This window comes from Nycticebus coucang, chromosome 16 (assembly GCF_027406575.1).
Source record: "Nycticebus coucang isolate mNycCou1 chromosome 16, mNycCou1.pri, whole genome shotgun sequence".
Lineage (NCBI taxonomy): Eukaryota > Metazoa > Chordata > Mammalia > Primates > Lorisidae > Nycticebus > Nycticebus coucang.
In genome coordinates, this window is record NC_069795.1 from 11,832,716 (window position 1) to 11,849,955 (window position 17,240).

At 38.9% G+C, this 17,240-nt stretch overlaps 1 protein-coding gene across 6 annotated transcripts in view; it reads left to right on the plus strand.

Moving 5' to 3' along the window:
• CRYZL1 (crystallin zeta like 1) overlaps positions 1 to 17,237 on the plus strand; it is a 51,818-nt gene extending 34,581 nt beyond the window's left edge. For 2 of the 6 annotated variants that reach the window (XM_053564571.1, XM_053564570.1), the window contains exons 7-13: positions 2,692 to 2,825; positions 4,420 to 4,531; positions 7,534 to 7,632; positions 10,551 to 10,672; positions 11,528 to 11,633; positions 16,090 to 16,135; positions 16,651 to 17,237. In XM_053564571.1, the coding sequence (XP_053420546.1) occupies positions 2,692 to 2,825; positions 4,420 to 4,531; positions 7,534 to 7,632; positions 10,551 to 10,672; positions 11,528 to 11,633; positions 16,090 to 16,135; positions 16,651 to 16,750 (719 nt within the window). In that variant the 3' untranslated portion in view covers positions 16,751 to 17,237. Of the gene's footprint in view, positions 1 to 2,691; positions 2,826 to 4,419; positions 4,532 to 7,533; positions 7,633 to 10,550; positions 10,673 to 11,495; positions 11,634 to 16,085; positions 16,136 to 16,650 lie in introns of those variants that run through there. The other 4 variants (XM_053564573.1, XM_053564572.1, XM_053564574.1 and 1 more) reach the window with 4 other exon arrangements.
• Positions 17,238 to 17,240: the final 3 nt, after the last annotated feature.

The window sequence follows — 17,240 nt, forward strand, 5'->3', positions numbered from 1 at the left end:
AATCCAGCATCCTTTTCTAATTAGAACACTGAAGAGCATAGGCATAGGTGGCACATTTCTAAAACTGATTGAAGCTATCTATGACAAACCCACAGCCAATATTTTACTGAATGGAGTAAAACTGAAAGCATTTCCTCTTAGAACTGGAACCAGACAAGGTTGTCCTCTGTCACCTTTACTATTCAACATAGTGCTGGAAGTTCTAGCCAATACAGTTAGGCAAGCCAAGGAAATAAAGGGAATCCAAATGGGAGCAGAGGAGGTCAAACTCTCCCTCTTTGCTGACGACATGATCTTATACTTAGAGAACCCCAAAGACTCAACCACAAGACTCCTAGAAGTCATCAAAAAATACAGTAATGTTTCAGGATATAAAATCAATGTCCACAAGTCAGTAGCCTTTGTGTACACCAATAACAGTCAAGATGAGAAGCTAATTAAGGACACAACTCCCTTCACCATAGTCTCAAAGAAAATGAAATACCTAGGAATATACCTAACAAAGGAGGTGAAGGACCTCTATAAAGAAAACTATGAAATCCTCAGAAAGGAAATAGCAGAGGATATTAACAAATGGAAGAACATACCATGCTCATGGATTGGAAGAATCAACATTGTTAAAATGTCTATACTTCTCAAAGCAATCTACCTATTCAATGCCATTCCTATCAAAATACCAACATCGTACTTTCAAGATTTGGAAAAAATGATTCTGCGTTTTGTATGGAACCGGAAAAAACCCCGTATAGCTAAGGCAGTTCTCTGTAACAAAAATAAAACTGGGGGCATCAGCATACCAGATTTTAGTCTGTACTACAAAGCCATAGTGCTCAAGACAGCATGGTACTGGCACAAAAACAGAGACATAGACACTTGGAATCAAATTGAAAACCAAGAAATGAAACTAACATTTTACAACCACCTAATCTTTGACAAACCAAACAAGAACATACCTTGGGGGAAAGACTCCCTATTCAATAAATGGAGAGAACTGGATGTCTACATGTAAAAGACTGAAACTGGACCCACACCTTTCCCCACTCACAAAAATCGATTCAAGATGGATAAAGGACTTAAATTTAAGGCATGAAACAATAAAAATCCTCCAAGAAAGCATAGGAAAAACCCTGGAAGATATTGGCCTGGGAAAAGCCTTCATGAAGAAGACTGCCTTGGCAATTGCAACAACAACAAAAATAAACAAATGGGACTTCATTAAACTGAAAAGCTTCTGTACAGCTAAGGAGACAACAACCAAAGCAAAGAGACAACCTACACAATGGGAAAGGATATTTGCATATTTTCAATCAGACAAAAGCTTGATAACTAGGATCTATAGAGAACTCAAATTAATCCACATGAAAAAAGCCAACAATCCCATATATCAATGGGCAAGAGACATGAATAGAACTTTCTCTAAAGACGACAGACGAATGGCTAACAAACACATGAAAAAATGTTCATCATCTCTATATATTAGAGAAACGCAAATCAAAACAACCTTGAGATATCATCTAACCCCCGTGAGAATGGCCCACATCACAAAATCTCGAAACTACAGATGCTGGCGTGGATGTGGAGAGAAGGGAACACTTTTACACTGCTGGTGGGACTGCAAACTAGTACAACCTTTCTGGAAGGAAGTATGGAGAAACCTCAAAGCACTCAAGCTAGACCTCCCATTTGATCCTGCAATCCCATTACTGGGCATCTACCCAGAAGGAAAAAAATCCTTTTATCATAAGGACACTTGTACTAGACTGTTTATTGCAGCTCAATTTACAATCGCCAAAATGTGGAAACAGCCTAAAGGCCCACCAACCCAGGAATGGATTAACAAGCTGTGGTATATGTATACCATGGAATACTATTCAGCCATTAAAAAAAATGGAGACTTTACATCCTTCGTATTAACCTGGATGGACGTGGAAGACATTATTCTTAGTAAAGCATCACAAGAATGGAGAAGCATGAATCCTATGTACTCAATTTTGATATGAGGACATTTAATGACAATTATGGTTATGGGGCGGGGGCAGAAAGAGGGAAGGAGGGAAGGGGGTGGGGCCTTGGTGTGTGTCACACTTTATGGGGGCAGGACGTGATTGCAAGAGGGACTTTACCTAACAATTGCAGTCAGTGTAACCTGGCTTATTGTACCCTCAGTGAATCCCCAACAATAAAAAAAAAAAAGAAGGGCAGCACCTGTGGCTCAGTCGGTAAGGCGCCGGCCCCATATACTGAGGGTGGCGGGTTCAAACCCAACCCCGACTGAACTGCAACCAAAAAATAGCTGGGCGTTGTGGCGGGTGCCTGTAGTCCCAAGCTACTCGGGAGGCTGAGGCAAGAGAATCGCTTAAGCCCGGGAGTTGGAGGTTGCTGTGAGCTGTGTGATGCCATGGCACTCTACCGAGGGCCGTAAAGTGAGACTCTGTCTCTACAAAAAAAAAAAGAATAAATATAAGGCCGAAAAATGAAAAAGGAAAAAAAAAAAAGAAGAAATGGACACACAGTGGTTCCTATGTGGAAAATGGATTATGCATTAATGGAGAATGGGCCTTAATGGAAACCATAACATGGGTGAGAAATAATAGGAGTAGGGCTTGGATGAGGGCCATGGTGATAATAGTTCCAGGAGGTAGGACTAATGGGACTTACCGACGTACTGTTTCCTCTTATTTTTTGTGATAGTTCATAAACCAGAAAAGGTCACTTGGACAGAAGCAGCTGGAACCATTCGGGATGGAGTGCGAGCCTACACAGCACTGCATTACCTTTCTCAGCTCTCTCCTGGAAAGTCAGTGCTGATCATGGATGGAGCAAGTGTAAGTGCTAATGCTATTAAGAATCAGACTCACATGCAGTGCGCCTGGGGAATTCAAAATCAGCTATACATTTGCTAATATAATTCTTTGCCAATAACCTTAGTGATTTTTTTTTTAAACACCTTCTCATTTTGTTGTAGTAAGTAGCTTTTAGCAATAGGAGAGAAATGTTAGGCCTAGTGTGATTAGTTTCTTACTACTTTGAATCTAGTAGATTAAAAAAAGACAAACCATTTTTATTCATTCCTTCTACACAATGCCTAAAATAGTTTGAGTCTTCAAAGTCCATACTCCAGAACTCTACCAGTTTTGTATCATATTTCTCATCTGTAACCTTTTATTAGTAAAGTGTTGGCATTTTATAGATTGATCACATACAGGATCAAAGTGTGCTGATTTAAACATTATTACATGTGTCATCCAAAAAAACAAGTTCAAATCAACAGTAAAATACATAAAAATATTATGATCTGAAAATGTGGAGACGAATTTATACTTTTCTATGTAGCTTTTGATGAAAATGCTTTCTCCCCTGCTTTTCTTTTTTTTTTTGTAGAGACAGAGTCTCACTGTACCGCCCTTGGGTAGAGTGCCGTGGCGTCACACGGCTCACAGCAACCTCTAACTCTTGGGCTTACGCGATTCTCTTGCCTCAGCCTCCCGAGCAGCTGGGACTACAGGCGCCCGCCACAGCGCCCGGCTATTTTTTTGTTGCAGTTTGGCCAGGGCTGGGTTTGAACCCGCCACCCTCGGCATATGGGGCCGGCGCCCTACTCACTGAGCCACAGGCGCCGCCCTCCCCGCTTTTCTTTGAAGAAAAGGCAGAGCTGCTTTCAGCATTGTCTTCAGCCTGATACCCAAATCAGGATAATAATATTTCCCCAAACTTATGCCATGGGTCCAAAATAGGAAGGAGCTTTTGAAGTGCTTTGTTCTTCAGGGAAAGGTAGCTGTACTCCCATATGTACTTTATAATTAGCTTGGATCATCTTGCAGACAAGGCCTGTAAAAGCCTATTCTGCTCTTTCCAAGCCCATGTCTCTGAATGTGGCCTTCCATCCTTGAAATTATGTGCTGTGGTCAGACTGGGTGAAAGCATATGACATGTGCAGCTTTTCCACCATCCCTTCTGAAGAAGAAAGTCAATCAAATATTTCCCCTACTGAACTTGCCTATATCTTTTCTCTTTTCCTATTAGATAACATTTACAAATAGACTTAAGGTGGGTGTAGTGGCTAATGCCTGTAATCCCATGACTCTAGGAAGCTGCAGTGGGTGGATTGCTTCAGCTCAGGAATCAAAGACCAATCTGAGCAAGACCTCATCTCTTTTTAGGTGCCTGTAGTCCCCAGCTACTTGGGAAACTGAGGCAAAAGGATCACTTGGGCCTAAGAGTTTGAGGTTGCTGTGAGCTATGATGCCATGACATTCTAGCATGGGGCAACAGAGTGAGACTCTGTCTCAAAAAGGTAAAATAAATAATAAAAATATACCAAAGTAACAATAAAGAATTAGACTTTATTAAACAAGCCACAAATTGGATATGGCCTCTGCCCTATAAATATAAAACCATTGTATGTTTTTTTCCACACAGGCATTTGGTACAATAGCTATTCAGTTAGCACACCATAGGGGAGCCAAGGTGATTTCAACAGCATGCAGCCTTGAAGACAAGCAGTTCCTTGAAAGACTTAGGCCTTCTATAGGTGGGTAATATTATTCAGCAGACTTTAAAATACGTAATTTTGAAGGGAAATCACTTTAAAAACTGTACTTAGAAAATAAAGTACAAAATACCCCCAAATGTATTTGGCGGCCAGGTGCAGTGGCTCACACCTGTAATCCTAGTACTTTGGGAGGCGGAGGTGGGTAGATCACCTGAGTTCAGGAGACCATCCTGAGCAAAAGAGAGCCCATCTCCACTAAAAATAGATAAACTGCCCGGGTATTGTGGCAGGCACCTATAGTCCCCAGCTACTGAGGAGGCTGAGTGAGACAGGAGGATCAATCACTTGAGCCCCAGGGTTTGATGTTGCTGTGAACTATGATGACACTACGCTCTACCCAGGGTGACAGAATGACTTGAGACTGTCACAAAAAAATAATAAAATGGACTTGGTATCTGTGGCTGAGTCCAAATTTACTTAAATGATGGTTTTAATTTTACTTATTTAAATTTTATAAACCTAACATTTTTCAGTGTTATTTTCTTCTTTCTTCCACTGTCATCAGCAACTTGTCCAATTTTGAATTAGGTGAACTTTGATACAACTTAGAAATACCCAATGCCTCTTTGGTTTTACCAGTAAATCAATATATTTTTGCACCCTTTTGTATGTTTCTCAACTTCTTTTACCCTGTGATATACCTCTAATGTTATCTACTTTCTGTAATAGACTAGGAAGGGAGGTGATCCACTTACACAAACACACAGGTCATCAGAACATAGTTTATGATGGTTGAGGTTGAGGCTAGTGAAGTCTTAAAAAGAGGGAACCTAGGAGCAGCACCTGTGGCTCAGTGGGTAGGGCACTGGCCCCATATACCAAGGGTGGCAGGTTCAAACGCTGCCCCGGCTGAACTGCAACATAAAAACAGCTGGGCGTTGTGGCGGGCGCCTGTAGTCCCAGCTACTCAGGAGACTGAGGCAAGAGAATCGCCTAAGCCCAGGAGTTGGGGGTTGCTGTGAGCTGTGACACCACTGCACTGTACCAAGGGCGATAAAGTGAGACTCTATCTCTATAAAAAAAAAAGAGTGAACTTATCCAAACAGCAATGAATAGGGAGAGGAGGAAGAAACTGAAGACTGCAAATAATGTAAAAGGAGAAGAGAAAGATAGGAACAGAAAAACTTTACAAATGAAGAACAATGAGAAGAAAGAGAGTAAATGAAGGGCAGACAGGAGGGAAAGTAATAGTTTTTTGAGGTTAATTTGGATGTTACTTCCTGAAATCCTTAATAACTCTAGGTTGGCCAACCAGGAAACAGCATCTCAGAGCATGTATCTAGTATGTCAAGGATACACAGCTAAGGACTGGAAGGAGATTTGAACCCAGGCCTATCATTAAAACCTATATTATTTCTGTTATTAACATCATGCTCTGGCAGAGATAAACAAGAAATGAAAGGAAGGTAATACACAGGCTGGAAAAAGGAGAAAAGAAAGAAAAAAAGATTTGAAAATAGAATGCAGAAAGAGAGCATTCTTACTAAGCGGTCTTGCTGAAGGGAAAGTTTATTTGTTCATTCTGCCCTTCTTGAATTTCTTCAGACCCTTGCCCTTGTGGCCTCTTTGTCCTTTCCCTTCCCCCAAATCCTAATTACTGTTGTGCTGCACCTCTAATCTGAGCAACACTGAGAATAATTCTCTTCAACAGAAAGATGTTAAACAGTACAAAAATGAAATACAAACATGTCTTATTTGCCAGTTCAAAACTCTGAGATTTTTTAATGTAATTTAGTAAATAATTTCTATTCTATTAATATAATTATTCTATTAATGTAATGCTTTAAAGCAGGCGTCCTCAAACTTTTTAAACGGGGCCAATTCACTGTCCCTCAGACCGTTGGAGGGCCTGACTATAGTTTTTAAAAAAAAAAACTATGAACAAATTCCTATGCACACTGCACATATCTTATTTTGAAGTAAAAAACAAAACGGGAACAAATACAATTCACACCGCCTCAGGGCCGCAGTTTGAGGACCCCTGCTTTAAAGCAACCAGTTAAAATAAGTTTAATTTTTACTAACTCTGCTAAAGAGGAACAAGGGGGGATGTGGGAGGCATTTTTATGACTGAGAAAGGATTAAATAGCTTCTAGTGGATAATTACCATATTGCATGAGTAGAGATGATCCTTGACTTAACAGTATTTCAACTTAAGACTTTTTTACTGTACAACGGGTTTAAATGTGGTATTAAATGCCTTTTTTACTTAGGAATTCATTTTAACTTATGGTGGGATGTAACCATTAAGTTGTGAAGCATCTGTATATTTTGTACTTTTTAGCTCTAAATGCTATTAAAATATAAGCGTACTTAAGAAACTGCTTAATCTTCCAATTCATGGTTCGGTGCCTGTAGCTCAAGCGGCTAAGGCGCCAGCCACATACACCTGAGCTGGCGGGTTCAAATCCAGCCCGGGCTGGCCAAACAATGACAACTACAACCAAAAAATAGCCGGGTGTTGTGGCAGGCGCCTGTAGTCCCAGCTATTTGGGAGGCTGAGGCAAGAGAATCACTTAAGCCCAGGAATTGGAGGTTGCTGTGAGCTGTGATGTCACAGCACTCTAACCAGGGCAACAGCTTGAGGCTCTGTCTCAAAAAAAAAAATTTGTTTTTACAATTCATGTCTTAGTTTGTGTATGTTCACACACCTCTGTGTTTTCAGATTCTCAGTTCTGACTACGTATCCTATAAATATAGAAAATACTCCTATGTGTCAACAGACCACCCTTGGATCACCTTAACAGGAAATTTTTTATTTTATTTACTAGTCCCCTCATTTGGATTGATCTTTACCAATATTGAGTTAGATGAGAAAAAAGTATAATTTGAATTGACTTTTTCCCCTTCAAATTCAGTAATTGTTTGAATTGCTTAACTCATCTCAGAGAATGGGTATTTGCTTTTCTTTTTCTTCTTACCCGATTTCTTTGTGTTATTTATTTAGAACAATACAATTGCCTGATTTCTTGTCTTTACAGCCCGAGTGATTGATGTATCTAATGGTAAAGTCCATGTTGCTGAAAGCTGTTTGGAAGAAACAGGTGGCCTAGGAGTAGATATTGTCCTAGATGCTGGAGGTGGGCACCTTATGAAATCAATAGCCTATACAATCAGGGAATAATTAGTAATGCATTTATTAATGAATTTGGATGTTTAGTGCAGGTTTTCTTTTATCATCATCATTATTATTATTAGATTACTATGAAGGTACAAACTATTAGGTTACGTTTGTTAGGTAAAGTCCAAGTTGTAGTTCAGCCCTCACCCAGGTGGTGTGCCATATACCTTTTAGTTTTGGGTTTTCTTTTTAACTAAAGACTTATTTCATTTTGTATTTATTTATTTAGTTAGTTTGGAGGCAGAGTCTCACTCAGTCACCTTGGGGTTGAGTGCCATGTTGTCATAGCTCACAGCAACTTTAAACTCTTGGGCTCAAGTGATTCTGTTGCCTCAGCCTCCTGAGTAGCTGGGACTATAGGCACCTGCCACCAATGCCTGGCTATTTTTTAAAGACGGGGTCTCGCTCTTGCTCAGGCTGGTTTGAACTTCTGAGCTCAAGCAACCTTGGCCTCCCAGAGTGCTAGGATTACAGGCGTGAGCCACCGCACCTGGTCCTAAAGACTTATTTTCAATGGAGCATCTTCCCTTTACTCCTGTGGTAAGCACTGTCTCTCTGTAAGAAAAAACATAGTTGCCCTTTAAAACACAGACATTGGCTCGGCGCCTATGGCTTAAGCGGCTAGGGTGACAGCCACATATACCGGTGCTGGCAGGTTCGAATCCAGGGCCTGCCAAACAACGACAACTACAACCAAAAAAACTAGGCATTGTGGCAGGCGCTTGTAGTCCCAGCTACTTGGGAGGCTGAGGCAAAGAGAATCACTTAAGCCCAAGAGTCTGAGGTTGCTGTGAGCTGTGATGCCACAGTACTCTACCAACGGCGACATTGTGAGACTCTGTCTCAAAAATAAATTAATAAAATAAATAAATAAATAAATAAAACAGACATTGCAATTCGAGTAACAAATGACATATCTCTACAAAGAAACCTATAAATATGATCTTTTTTAGTGATTCCCAGATAATATATATTATCATTCAAATGCTTATATACAGCTGCCCTCTAGTGAATGGTTGACTTCTGCAGTCTCTATTTGGAACATGTACAGAAGTTTGTTCTAGTTTCACTTTTCTTGAACATTTTTAAGTTAGCAGTATCTATTTTAACACTTAGGTAACACTTAGTATCTGAAAACACTAAGGTAATACCATTGCTCCTAAAGGATAGGTTTTTTTATATTTGTACTGTTTTTATCTTATAAAATGAGAAAGGATAGATAAATATGGCTTTGACTATATGTGATTTTTTAAAACAGTATTTTCCAGATTTGAAATCAACTGAGATTTTAAATACATTATTTAAATACATTTTTAATACATTATTAAAAATAAATGTATATTTAAAAAAATAATAATAAAAAATGTATATTTCATTGACACTATTTTTTCAAATCAACATTTCAGTAATTATACAAAATTATCTTGGCTGTCTATGGTCTGAAACTCCTGGGCCCAAGCTCCCCTCCTGCCTCAGCCTTCCAAGTGGCTGGGTCTCAAGGCCAGGTCACCGAGCCTGGCTGATCTTTACTATCTTGAGTCTATGAGTTCTTTAATCAGAAATCAACTCATCCCAATATATAAAGCCATCAACATTAGGATTAAAAATATCAGACTTAGTTATGTGTTATGTTGCCTTGCCTGGTTTTCAAATAAAGAAAACCTTTATATATTTCATTCATTTACTTAAATATAAAGTTAATTCGAGAGTAAATTTAATGTTTTACAAACGATTAGGTTACATTTGTTAGGTAAAGTTTTAATGCAAAAGGTACATTTTTAAGGTATCTGAATGTACTTTTTCTAATGTTGCCTTTTTCTGTTTGTTTGTTTTTTTGTAGAGACAGAGTCTCACTTTATGGCCCTCAGTAGAGTGCCATGGCATCACACAGCTCACAGCAACCTCCAACTCCTGGGCTTTAGCAATTCTCTTGCCTCAGCCTCCCGAGTAGCTGGGACTACAGGCGCCCGCCACAACGCCCAGCTATTTTTTGGTTGCAGTTCAGCCGGGGCCGGGTTTGAACCCGCCACCCTCAGTATATGGGGCCGGCACCTTACCGACTGAGCCACAGGCGCTGCCTAATGTTGCCTTTTTCTAAGAAAAATGCTTCTTCACTCCTACATTAAAGTAAAAGGCCAGGTGTGGTGGCTTATTGCCTATAATTCTAGCACTTTGGGAGGCTAAGGAGGGAAGGTTGCTTGAGCTCAGGAGTTGAAGATCAGCTTCAACAAGAGCAAGACCCTATCTCTACAAAAAATAGAAAAATTAGCTGGGCAGGATGGCACATGCCTGCAGTCCCAGCCACCTGGGAGGCTGAGGGAGAATCACTTGAACCCAGGAGTTTGAGGTTGCTGCAAGCTGCATGCCACTCTGTCAAAGAAAGAGAGGAAAGGGGAAGGGAGGAGAGAAGACTGGAGGGGAGGGGAGGGGAGAAAGGAAGGAAAAGGAAATGAAAGAAAGGAACAACTGGGCATGGTGGAAGGCTGAGATGGAAGGATCACTTGCGTCAGTGCTAGCCTGGGGCAACATAGCATGACCTATTTCTAAGTAAATAAAAATTTTTAGGCGCCGGCCCCATATACCGAGGGTGGCGGGTTCAAGCCCAGCCCCGGCCAAACTGCAACCAAAAAATAGCCGGGCGTTGTGGCGGGCGCCTGTAGTCCCAGCTGCTCGGGAGGCTGAGGCAAGAGAATCGCTTAAGCCCAGGAGTTGGAGATTGCTGTGAGCTGTGTGAGGCCACGGCACTCTACCGAGGGCCATAAAGTGAGACTCTGTCTCTACAAAAAAAAAAAAAAAAAGTAAAAAAGAATTTATGTGAATAATACATTTCTATCAAATTATTATATATTTCTTCTCTTTTAACCATTCTCTTACAAGTGAGATTGTATAGTAAAGATGATGAACCAGCTGTAAAATTACAATCACTACCACATAAACATGATATTATCACACTTCTTGGTGTTGGAGGCCATTGGATAACAACAGAAGAAAACCTTCAGGTACTGTCAGAAACAATAAAGCATTACTATGACTACTCAAATTAGTTACACAAAAAGAGCGTAACTAACAATAATGTCAAAGTCTTTTGAGGCAAAGTATGGCCAGCTTATAAATTTTGAATTATGTCCTATATTTAAACAAATGTAGCTTTTTCTTTTTCCATTTCAGTTACATGTTGGTCAGAATGTTAGAATACTACCTAATAGAGAAGTTCTTTCAATGAGAATGAATTATAGTTTTATTTAATGATTCAGAAGTAGTGACTTAATTTTTATTAGTGTTTCAAACTTTTTTCCTTAGTAATAAATATAATTGATATGTACTTAGAAACACATTTCTGTATAAAATTATCACTATATTATACACATATAATATAGTAGTTCTAATTTGAATAATCAACGTCGTATTTTCCAACAGAATTCTAATAAGGTATCTCTCAACGTTGTATTTTCCAACAGAATTCTAATAAGTATTTATTTCATGGCTGATAGGCAAATACCATAGTTCTCATATACTAGTCTGCATTGATTTTTCTTTTTTTTTTTTGATTTTTCTAAAGTCCTCATGAAAGTGACTGGTAAGTAGTAGCCAGAAAAGACTAACATGCCCTACCATTTAATCACCAGGATTCTAGGTAGATTCAAGATTCTGCCCTATCACCTTGCTTTCATCATTCTGAACCATCAAACAGAAAACATTATACTTTACATATTGTTACTAATTAAAGTTTGTATGCTGATTATTTGTTACTTGGACATTGTCTAATTTGAGAAGTTTCCCTGTCTTAAGATATCAATCATCCTTCTGCTCTTTAATTCACAGTAATTGATCGGTCTTTGTTTATTCTATCCAAGTTGGATCCTCCAGATAGCCATTGCCTTTTCCTCAAGGGAGCAACAGTGGCTTTCCTTAATGATGAAGTTTGGAATTTGTCAAATGCACAACAGGGAAAATATCTTTATATCCTTTATCTACTTCAGTTTTTGCCTTGAAATTTACCTTATACTCTACTAATAAGTTCTTTCATTATGCCCATAGGAAATAATAATAGAAGTTAACTTTTATGTGTATGGCAAACAATGTTTTAAGTGCCTTGCAAGTATTAATTCATTTAAACATTAAAACAAGCCTTTCAGATGTAAGTATAATACTATATTATCTCTGTTTCATAAGTGAAAAAACGGAAACATAGACAGGTTAATGTCTAAGGATAGAGCAAGTGACAGAAAATCATATCCAGGCAGTCTCACTTCTGTCCAAACAGGAGAAAAACCATAAGATAAATGGAAGATTTTCTTTTGTTATTTGTATGACCTGACATTATGGAAGTAACATGTTACCTTGAATGGTTGCATATTTCTATGATGGTGGCATTGCACAAAACACTTCAGAATACTTATCTAAATTAAAGAGTTTGTGGGTGTTTTATACATATCAGTGCTAAGAAATCTTCAACAAAGTCTCACTTTATCACCCTCGGTAGAGTGCTATGACATCACAGCTCACAGCAACCTCCAACTCCTGGGTTTAGGCGAGTCTCTTGCCTCAGCCTCCCAAGTAGCTGGGACTACAGGTGCCTGCCACGATGCCCAGCTATTTTTTTTGTTGTTGCAATTTGGCTGGGGTCTTGCTGTCCTGCCCAGGCTAGATTGCAGCAGCTAGGTCATTGCTCAGTGTTATTCTGTAATCTTGAACTCTTAGGCTCAAGAGATCCTCCCACCTACTTGGGTAGAAGTAGCTGGGACTATAGGTGTGCATGTTTTTTTTCTTTTTCCCCAATTTTTTTTTTTTTTTTTGTAGAGAAGGCGTCTTTATATGTTGCTCAGGCTGGTCTTCAACTCCTGTTTTCAATGTTGCTCAGGCTGGTCTTCAACTCCTGTTTTCAAGCAATCCTCCTACCTCATGATTTTTAAAAACAGATGTCATTCAGAGCTAAATCTGATAAACAAAGCCAAATCATTCCGGTTTGCTAAAACTGATGAAAGTTTTCCTGTGAGGAAAACTAAAAAGAAATCTAAAAACAAAAGTCAAAATCTTTTTAGAGCAGTGTCAAGTTAAGAATTTTTTTTATTTCTAAAATGAGTATTTTAAAGGCAGCGGCACTTGGTAAAGTTTCATATATTGAAAAAAGAATAAGACCTCATTACTCATTAGAGTATATGTGTGTATGAAGAAAGAGATTTTTTTTTTTGGATATTTATTTTTTTATTTTTTTTGTGGTTTTTGGCCAGGGCTGGGTTTGAACCCACTACCTCCAGCATATGGGACCGGTGCCCTACTCCTTAAGCCACAGGCGCTGCCCAGAAAGAGCTTTATATAGCCTTACATTTGTCTCCACTGAGTATCATACTTTACTCACGTTTGGTAAATGTGTTGTTACTGGTACATATATATGATATGTATAAAGGTCAGCCCTATATAGGAGGAGTGATAGACTGAATTCAAAACTTTAAATGGTAGCCTATAATTAGGATATTGCATGTGTTGAGTTTTTTCTTTTTGTTTTTGAGACAGAGTCTCACTTTGGTAGTGCTGTAGCATCACAGCTCACAGCAACCTCTAACTCTTGGGCTTAAGTGATTCTCTTGCCTCAGCCTCCCAAGTCGCTGGAACTACAAGTCCCTGCCACAACACCTGGCTATTTTTTTGTTGCAGTTGTCATTGTTGTTTAGGAGGCCCAGGTCGGGTTCAAACCCACCAGCCATGGTATATGTTGTCAGCACCCTAATCACTGAGTTCCGGGCACCGACCCCATGTGTTGAGTTTTAAGATTTCAAAAGCCCTTCATGTAGTAAATATATGAGTTTAAAGCATTTCTGATTAAATATTTTCTGATTAAATTTGGAAAATACACTTTTACCTGTCAAAAAGAATTTTTAATTTTATTTTTAAGAAATTCAAATGTCCGGGCGGCGCCTGTGGCTCAGTCGGTAGGGCGCCAGCCTCATATACCGAGGGTGGCCGGTTCAAACCCGGCCCCGGCCAAACTGCAACCAAAAAATAGCCGGGCGTTGTGGCGGGCGCCTGTAGTCCCAGCTCGGGAGGCTGAGGCAGGAGAATCGCTTGGACCCCGGAGTTGGAGGTTGCTGTGAGCTGTTGTGAGGCCACGGCACTCTACTGAGGGCCATAAAGTGAGACTCTGTCTCTACAAAAAAAAAAAAAAGAAAGAAATTCAAATGTTCAATAACATTGTATTTATCAAGAATAGTGAGTTGCTGCAATAAAGAATACCATAACGCTATTAAAAATAACATTAGTTAGCATGTTTTTTGTTTTTTTGGAGACAGTCACTTTGTCTCTACCCTTGGTAGGTGACATAGCCCACAGCAACCTCAAAAACTTGGGCTCAAGGGATTCTCTTGCTTCAGCCTCCCAGGTAGCTGAAACTACAGGTGCCCGCCACAACTCCTGGCTATTTTTAGAGATGAGGTCTTGCCCTGGCTCAGGCTGATCTCAAACCTGTGAGCTTAGGCAATCCACTCGCCTTGGCCTCCAGAGTGCTAGGATTAAAGGTGTGAGCCTTGGCCCAATTAGCATGTTAACATGTGTTGGATCTCACATGTTAAAAGCTAGACTACTTCCCCTGTGTTGTATAACTTATTTATCTCAAACGTCCTCTCTCTATGACAGTGTGATTTAACCTATTTGTCAAATCCCTGGACCAAATTGAAACATGACATGTTCATATGAAATAATGTTACATTTTCCATGTCAGAAATACATGCTATATTTTCTCTCAGGACACATACACACAGGTGGCAATTTCATTAACAGAAGTAGAAAGAGATCTTGCAAAAATATGAATAAGTGAATTAATATTCCTTAGGTCCTTTTTCAATTTTTAAAATGACTTATCAATTTTTTTTTTTTTTTTTTTGAGACAGAGCCTCAAGCTGTCACCCTGGGTAGAGTGCTGTGGCATCATAGCTCACAGCAACCTCCAACTCCTGGGCTCAAGCAATTGCCTCCGCCTTCCAAGTAGCTGGGACTACAGGCGTCCACCACAACGCCCAGCTACTTTTGGTTGCAGCCTTCATTGTTGTTTGGCGGGCCCTGGCTGAATTGGAACCCGCCAGCTCAGGTGTATGAGGCTGGCACCTTAGCCGCTTGAGCCACAGGCACCGAGCCTGACTTATCAATTTTTTAATTTACATTTTCTTTCTTTTTTTTTTTTTTTCTGTTTTGTTTTTGTTTTTTTGTAGAGACAGAGTCTCACTTTATTGCCCTTGGTAGAGTGTCATGGCATCACAGCTCACAACAACCTCCAGCTCTTGGGCTTAGGCGATTCTCTTGCCTCAGCCTCGGGGCCAGGTTTGAACCTGCCACCCTCGGTATACAGGGCCAGCAACCTACTCACTGAGCCACAGGCACTGCCCTAATTTACATTTTCTGTAATCTTAAATTGGATTTTAGTTCTCACTTCTTGTACACATCCCCTTCAGTCAGTTTATACATAAGCTAGTTGGTGCTTAGACATCTGCTTCCTACTCTGTGATTCTAAGCCATAAATAATAAACCGTACCAGCGATTATATAGATTATATAACAATCCCAATGTTATAATTTCAATTAAATTATCAAGATAGATTTTTTCTTCATTTTTGCATCATTTTCTGATTTTGTTAGTGACATTATAGTCACGCATCCGTATCTGCAGACGCAACATGTTGGATTCAATCAACCAAAGATTGGTTGGACCCAGGTGTTTGAGGCCGCAGTAAGCCATGATCATGTCTTTGCACTCCAAAAAGAGTACAACAATAAAAAATAATACAGTATGATAACTTTACATAGAATTTATATTTCATTAGGTATTATTAAGTAATCTAGAAGTGATTTAAAGAGGATGGGCATAAGTTATGCACAAATACTCTGCCATTTTTCTAATGGTGTATCCACAGAGTTTTATATTCTTAGGAGTCCTAGAGCCAATCCCTTATCAATGCCAAGGACAACTGTATGTTGTATACACACAAAATTTATTAACTTTCCTGCAAATTTTGAGCCTATTATCAACCAGATTAGTGAATAAATGTATATGTGAAGTAAAGGATAAAATTGTTTTGAACTACAAATGCCATGTGTACTGTAGAAATGAAAACTAGGCACTCTTCTATTACCACCATTTGGTTAATGGTAGTTATCATTTAGGACAGGTGTTAGACTTGCGGCTCTCATTACTCACCCTTAGTAATTTAGGCTCTATTACACCACCAGCTCTCTCAAATCATTTCAAAACATCTCTCAAATGCTTTAGAGGTAAATTTGACAGCCTGCAGAATTACTGCAACTAAACATTTTGAATCTCTAAGTGCAAAAACTTCAGTAATAAAGTTGCCTAACATCTTACACTTATTGAACAGTTTTATTTAATCCTCTCTCCTTTGCATTGGCACCTTAACAATCCTTCCAGCTACGTATCTTAAAAGATGTGATGGAGAAGTTATCAAATGGTGTTTTTAGGTATGCTAACGTAACCAAATCATTGTGTTTATCTTTTTATTCTTTTGTCCATTTTTGTTTCGGTTCTCAGTGTACCTGTTGTCTCCATATTTTACTATTTAGTTTAGATAAATAGCTGCTATTCTTTACTATTATCAAAGTGTATCTGGTGGTACACCAATTAGTATTCCCAGAGACAGAAGAAGCTTGAGTTTCCCTACTCCATTCCATAGTGCATCTCACTGGTTTTCCTCATCACTCCTCCCAAAGCAAAGGAAAATGGCCCCTAGCTTTAAAAGAGGAAAAAGTACACTATTTTTTTTTTTAAGTTGGATCTGTTCATCACTTTCAAAAGAGGGAATAAAGTGAGTATTTTCTCTTCAAAACTTAATCACTTTTAACAGTATAAAAACTTATAAATACTTGAATTATTTAAAGTAACAGAATTGAACTATAACAATTGTCATCTACTACCCTTTGTGTTCTACTCATCTTTAACTAGACCTGACATTTCTAATAATTTCCTTCTTCCTTAGACCTCATATGGATGAAGCCATTCCACTGTATGAGGCAAAAGTTTCCATGGAAATTGTTCAGAAAAATCAAGGAAGAAAAAAACAAGTTGTTCAATTTTAATTTTCTTCTTTCTCAGACCTCAGTTGGATGAACTATCCCATATTTGAAGCCAGAGTTTTCCTTGGAAATTGTTGAGAAAAATCAAGGAAGATAAAAGCAAGTTCTGCTTGTAAGCATGTTTTCCTGCTAAGACAAGATGCTCAGTTATATGACATATTTGAAAACTATTTGCAAAATTATTATGTGGACGATCAAGATAATCCTATAACATCTGAAGGGAACAGTTTGAAAACCTTTTAATTATTGTTTCTATATACATTTTGCCTCTGCTATAACATTGTCTGTCCATGAAGAAAACTGCTTTCAGCAAAAGCCACACTACTCTACTGATAAAGCTGTTACAGGCCTTTGCTAAACTATCAAAATAATGTTATTAATTTTGTATCAACTATGTTCTCAACACCTTCCTTACCTAGCCTTTGCTGTCATAATTTAAGCATTGGAATATAGTTTCAAGTCTCAAAGGATCTAGCCCGTAGGCACTTAAGTA